General features: G+C 50.4%; 1 protein-coding gene across 2 annotated transcripts; it reads left to right on the top strand.

The window, feature by feature from the left end:
- Positions 1 to 215: 215 nt before the first annotated feature.
- Prok1 (prokineticin 1) lies at positions 216 to 4790 on the top strand. 2 transcript variants are annotated; one of them, XM_021159143.1, is made up of 3 exons: positions 216 to 339; positions 2699 to 2824; positions 4233 to 4790. In XM_021159143.1, the coding sequence occupies exons 1-3, from the start codon at positions 268 to 270 to the stop codon at positions 4350 to 4352; spliced, it is 318 nt and encodes a 105-aa protein (XP_021014802.1). In that variant the 5' UTR covers positions 216 to 267; the 3' UTR covers positions 4353 to 4790. The 2 variants fall into 2 exon arrangements, with proteins under 2 accessions (XP_021014802.1, XP_021014803.1); XM_021159144.2 differs by lacking the exon at positions 216 to 339 and adding an exon at positions 1236 to 1318.
- Positions 4791 to 6369: the final 1579 nt, after the last annotated feature.

Here is a 6369-nt window from a genome sequence, read left to right as displayed (position 1 = left end):
CCAGTGTATCCATTTGTATCCTCTCTGACAGTGATGGGATGCTGTTGGAGATTCAGGTCTCATCTTCGCCTCTGAGCTCATCTGAATAATGGTGATGGGAGGGAAGAGAGAGATGAGGCATTTAGAGGCAGCCCTGGATCCGGCTATATAAATCCGAAGGAGGTCGGGTAGGACAGCTTGGCCTTCTCGGCTTGTCTAGCACAAGGCAGCGCAGAAGGAAATAAGGGGTACCAACGTAGACTGTGTTTGTCTTCACCTCAAGTGATCATGAGAGGTACTGTGCATATCTTCATCATGCTCCTTCTAGCAACAGCGTCCGACTGTGCGGTCATCACAGGGGTAAGTTTCTAGTATTCTCCATAGACCTGGTATCGGGGCCAAGATCGGGGTTCTACAACAGAGAGTGTACTAAGCAGCACAAAGGCGCTGCTGCTCCAAGTCACCTAAACCAAAGGGATTTTGGAGGTAATCACTGTCTGGGAGTGGGGTTGTGTGTGACTTCGGATGGGTTAGACCTTACTCTGGCAGACAGAGTTGTGGGTAAATAGAACACCATTTTAAATACATTAGGAGGGCGCTGGGATTTTGACATCGAGTCTTTAGTAAAATGGAGATTCCTTGGTGTGTGCCATAGGACATTTCTTCACGGGGCAGATTAGTGTCCCCTCCCCAGCCCCATTTGTCTTGTGTACACCTTGGTTGTCATCTTTGTCTGGTTCACTTGTCCGTGTTAACTCACAGAGCACGCTGTGAGTTCAGGGCGGCAAGCACACAGGATCCCTTCTCAGTCTTACTTTAGCGATTAGAGAGAATGCTTAAACACCCCCTTTCACTCTTTAGTGGCCTCCGAGGGGGAGATGTGTGGTGCCAACATTGGCAGAATGCACCCCAAACATGTTAACCTTGAAGCAGAGGCTCAGGCCAGGGGCACTGAGTCTGTCACTCAGGGCATGGAGTCTTCTCATCTCCTGCTATACCTGCGCTCCTGTCATGTAGGTACGCGCAGGGCCATAAACTGGACCTAATCGCAAACCAAAAAAACAGTGCTTCTCTTAAGAGCTCCCCAGGCAAAAGTCAGGAATTAAAAGAGAGAATTAAGTTTTATTTCAACTTCCTCCAACCTTCTACCTGGAAGGTAAATATGGAGTAATGCCAGCCAGTTCCTGGAACTGGATAAATTTTAATTTTCACAGAAAAGGCAACCTCACTTTCAAAGGAAAGAGACTCCGTTCAAACTAACACACAGGGCAAGCACATGCTCTGAAGGCAGGCTTGCATCTGGCAGGCATGACTGATGAAAGCCGTCATGAAGACCAAGGTCAGACCCAGGAGAGAAGTTAGGGTCGCCCGACACAGTGAGGGATGGGGGTACACGGAGGACCCAATGAGCTGCTCAGTCACAGTGCCACCAAGCCAGCGCCAACATCTATTCCAGATTGGCAACAGATAGAGAGGCCTAAGGGAGGTGGAGGCATCTGTTAATAAGAGCCCAGTGAGAGAAGAAGGTCAGGTCAGTCTCGGGGAGTAAGTGAATGGTAAGATGAACAGTCAGAGGAGGGTCTTGAGGGGAGGAGAGCCAGGCAGGCCCAGCTGCCCTCCATTTCCCATATCCTTCTGACATTCCTCCTCTGACTCTCAGAAAGAAGTCAGCTCCTGACCTCCTGACCTCTCCACCTTCCATTGCTCCTTAGTGACAGCCCAGCTGTAGGGCCCGGCCTCCCAGAATGCCACGGCTACCATCATCAGGAGAGAGGAGTCCAACTAGGGCCCACCACCCTTCACCTGCCATTCTCAGGGGGCTGGCTTGGGTGTGAGAAGCACCCCTGGTGGGCTAAGATTAGCTGCTGGTGACTGCCACCTGGACCTTCTCTGGGTGATGAAAAAGATTTGTTATCTGTTTCCTTCCTCATCCTTTCTAATAGAAAGGTTGGAGCTTCCACGTCCTGTCATGTCCCATGCTGGTAGCCTGAAGGTGTTCTGTGGCCTGCTACTGAAGAATAACGAAAGAAAACTCAGCCTCAGACTTCAGTTCTGAAGAAGCCACATGGCCTCTGGGTAGTGGCCAGGTTGACTGGCTCTCCATGAGGCCCTACTTGCTCTCTTGACCCTGGCTTTGGTGTAAAGTTAGCTTGTTTGAAAGTTTCTTTTGTTACCTGGTTATCCAGCAGGTCCAAGCAGCCCAACCTAGAAGGGTGCATCCATGTCGGGGGGGGGGTCCAGGGAGGCCAGCAGAGAAGTGTGTGTGTGTATAACTGTTCATTAGGCCTCTGTGGGTTACCAGATGGGAGACTCACAGAAAGGCAGCTTAGAATGGATGCTGAAGAACAAAGGAAAACAAAAGCTCGGCAGCCAACATCCAGGGCCTTGGACCACGAAGGACCCTCCCTCCTTCACCACAGAGTTCTAATCCATCAAATTCAACCAGTGTTGACTGGGATTAGAAAAGCTATGCCTTCTAACACAGGGTTTCCCGGGGAACAGGGACTGACTGCCTCACCACTGAGCAGGAAGAGTTCCCCAGACTGAAGTCTGGTACTCTGCTGGGCCCCAAGTGTCCCTCTCAAGAGACAAGCAGTGATATTAGACCCAGGCCAAGGTGTCCTGTTGACCCGAGATGCTTAGTCACCGCCTCCGAATCCTAATTGGGATCATTCCTTTGGGCTACACTAACGGGTTGGCCCTTTTTTCTCTCCCTTAGGCCTGTGAACGAGATATCCAGTGTGGGGCCGGCACCTGCTGTGCTATCAGCCTGTGGCTGCGGGGCCTGCGGTTGTGTACCCCACTGGGGCGGGAAGGAGAGGAGTGCCACCCAGGAAGCCACAAGGTACTAGGTTGGCATTCGATGGGCCTGTGTGTGAACAGGCATGGGCTCAGCAGACAGGGATCCTGGGGCCAGTTTAGAACAGCGAATCTGTGGCTTCTGAGGGTGATGTGGGGAGGGGCAATATACTGCTTCCTCCACAGTGGATCCAGCCTCTGACTGAAGTCAGGCCAGCAAGCAGCCATGGCTGTGCTGCTCCAGGTGACCTCACATAGGCCTTTTGTTTGGATACTGGTTCAGGTGTTGACAGAGTCCACCTACCCTTCTTCTTCTTCTTTATTTTCCTAAAACAATTTTTTTAAAGATATTTTCTTCATTTACATTTAAAATGCTATCCCCTTTCCTAGTTTCCTCTCCAAAAGTCCCCTATACCCCCCCCCCCCCGCCCTGCTTCCCAACCCACCCACTCCTGCTTCCTGGCCCTGGCATTCCCCTGTACTGGGGCATATAATCTTCACAGTTCCAAGGGCCTCTCTTCCCAATGATGGCCAACTAGGCCATCTTCTGCTACATATGCAGCTAGAGACACAGTTCTGGGAGTACTGGTTAGTCCATATTGTGTTCACCTATAGGGTTGGGTTGCAGACCCCTTCAGCTCCTTGGGTTCTTTCTCTAGCTCCTCCATTGGGGGCCCTGTGTTCCATCCAATAGCTGACTGTGAGCATCCACTTCTGTATTTGCCAGGCACTGGCCTAGCCTCACAAGAGACAGCTATATCAGGGTCCTGTCAGCAAAATCTTGCTGGCATATGCAATAGTGTCTGGGTTTGGAAGTCAGTTATCACAAATCTGGTAAACAGTGGGTCTGGGATTTGAACCCATGTAGTCTGGTGCTGGACCTAGTCCCCTTATTGCTCTATTTAAAACTCACTGGGGGCTGGTGAGATGATGGAGCAGGGTAAGGCACTTGCTATGACAACATGGTGCCCTGAGTTCCATCCCTGGAATGCTTGCCAAGGAACAGTCTTCACAAGTTGTCCTATGATCCTCACAGGCGTGCGCTCCCCACTCTGCCTTCACACACATATAATAACATATATATTAAAAAAATAACTTTTCAAAACTCGGGGAACCCTTGGATGCTCTTTGATGTGAGTTGGTGGACAGAGAGGATGTTTGTCCCTTCACAGCTCTGCCTCAGAACCTGGCCACAGAGCTGAGGACACCCCAGGGTAAGCAGAGAGATTCACTCAGCAGAGGTGGGAGGGTGTCTGCCCACAGGGCCACACATGTTCTGAGTGTGGAGAGTCCGCCTGATTTGGGTTCAAATCCTGGCTCCTCCAGCTGTGTGATGTGGACATATCATTGAGTCACTCTGTGCCAAGGTGAATACAGTCACCGCTATTGTTGGCTGGCAGGGGACATTTGCAGGCCTTTCCTGTGGCTAACATACCACCTTCTTCTCTCTCTAGATCCCCTTCTTGAGGATACGCCAACACCATACCTGTCCCTGCTCACCCAACCTGCTGTGCTCCAGGTTCCCGGACGGCAGGTACCGCTGCTTCCGGGACTTGAAGAACGCCAACTTTTAGTTTGTCTGGACTCTGTCTGGATCCTGACTGGGTGACCTCTTGCTTTACACCTGTGTGATTTAGTTCCCTGCAACTTCGCCATTCCCCATCGTGTCCGTGTATGTGCAGACAGGCAGACCTTCTGCTATGGAATAGTTCACCAGAGTGCAGAGAGGAGTTCGTGGCACTGAGAAGTTGGCCAGCCTGACCTTCCTGGCTCAGACTGCCTGAAGTTGTGACACTGTGGTTCTCTTCAGTTGCCTGCTCCTTCCTGCATGTGCGCTTCTTCCTAAACCACACCTTTCTGGGCACTGGCCCATGGATGCATCACTAAGTCACAGGGTCTGTGGGGCGGACGATCAACTTTCTCTTCATTTTTCTTTTATTGACTGGCTGCTTATTTTTAGGTCTGTTAAGTCCAAAGTCAGCACTTCTCAGGACACTATTCTAAAGCGAGAGGATTTCAGGGTCTCTTTGAGCTAGGGTGGGCGGCAGCTTAGAGGGCTCTGGGGATGTGTGCGTGCTCGCATCCGAGTGCTTGTGGTGGTGCGAGAGATCATCTGGGAAGGATGGGAGCGTGCAGAAACTCTATGGAGGGGACTGGCGTTGGCCACTGCAACTCTCAGAGCCAAGCGTCAGTCCCTTTGGCTTTATGCCAAAGTTTCGACCCACAGGCCACGCGTGCCATGTGATAGTAATTTGTGTCAGTGATGGAGCTGGCAAGGTCCAGAGCCTGAACCCACGCCTGGGAGCTTTCTCTACACGCAGGTTTCTGGTACAGCTGATTCTTCCCACCCCATTCTTATTCTAGATACAGGACGTCCAGCAACATTGTGACAAAATTTTGCCCTCTACAAAGTTCAGAAAGGAGCAATTGAGTTGCAACAACCAAATCTCTTTTTCAGTAAGCTTACACTTTTTGCCTTGGGCCACATTGATAGCTCTCCAAAGCAAGCAAGCAAGCAAACAAATGAACAAACTAATGAACGAACAAACACCAAAAGAACGTGAAACGTGAAAGGACAGGGCGCTGCACCCACTCCGGTTCTCAGGAGCCTTAAGGAGAGTTCACTGAGGTTTCCGAGGCCCCGGGTTCCTGCCCTCTACCGGTCTTTGCTCAGTCCTTAATCCAGGGCCCACTAGCCTGGGCATTGGACAGCACAGGGATCTTTCTGTGCTTTTGTCCCCTTTAGACAGACATTGTCACCTGTTCTGCTGACCTATGCAGCTCTTCCCTGAATGCAGACCACAGTCTCTTTCCTTTCAGGCTCCAGGCCTGGTTCCTGGTTCCTTTCCAAGTCTATGGACCCATATCTGACAGATCTCCATGTTCCACTAACTGCCCTCGGGTCCTAATCCCCAGACTGTGTCCCTCCCAGCACACAGAGCAACCCTGAATGCAGTGGCCTACAGCCAGTGCCTCAATGCTCCATAGATAAGATACTGGGGTGGCCTATGGAGCTCCCCTGCACAGTCACATTGCCTGTCCATCCTAGCCTTAGGGCAGGCCACCCACAGAACTATAGGGTGAACCATCAATTTAATGTGACTGTATTCATTTTCGTTTTTAATGTCATAATTTTGAGGACTGTGTAATGAGTCTCTACCTTACTTCTCTGCTGTGGCGAAAGATAGGACAGTGGAGAGGTTAGGAGGCTTAGAACTTATATTCAGGAATATGCTCTTCAGAAATATGGATATAAAAAACTACCTATAGGGTGAGTATGCAACTAAGAATATATTCTAGAAGAATTAGGAGAGGCAAAGTTGACCTTCTTTCAAGATCCATCCACAGCTTAAGTGACTGTTCTTAGGCCCAACACTTCCATCTTCAACTATTGGTATCTGGCGCCATCTCGTGGACAACATGGAAGTAGCAAGGAACATGAAGACGAAAAGAGGACTGCATGATTCCAGAAATAGATGTGGGAGTTCTTCCTGGTTTGGACTCCATTGGAGATCCTGAACAGTGCTTGTCAAGAAGCCAGCCTCCCGAAGGACCACAAAAACAACTCTTTATTAACACTCTGTCCTGCCC

This window comes from Mus caroli, chromosome 3 (genome assembly GCF_900094665.2).
Source record: "Mus caroli chromosome 3, CAROLI_EIJ_v1.1, whole genome shotgun sequence".
In the NCBI taxonomy this organism is placed as follows: Eukaryota; Metazoa; Chordata; class Mammalia; order Rodentia; family Muridae; genus Mus; species Mus caroli.
This window is presented reverse-complemented; position numbering and strand designations above follow the sequence as displayed.

Bases quoted from the DNA above. Each gene is read 5' to 3' on its own strand.
- Prok1 (XM_021159143.1), top strand. From the start codon at position 268: ATGAGAGGTACTGTGCATATCTTCATCATGCTCCTTCTAGCAACAGCG. The intron at 340-2,698 runs GTAAGTTTCTAG...TCTCTCCCTTAG, and splicing joins ACTGTGCGGTCATCACAGGG to GCCTGTGAACGAGATATCCA. The intron at 2,825-4,232 runs GTACTAGGTTGG...TTCTCTCTCTAG, and splicing joins GCCACCCAGGAAGCCACAAG to ATCCCCTTCTTGAGGATACG.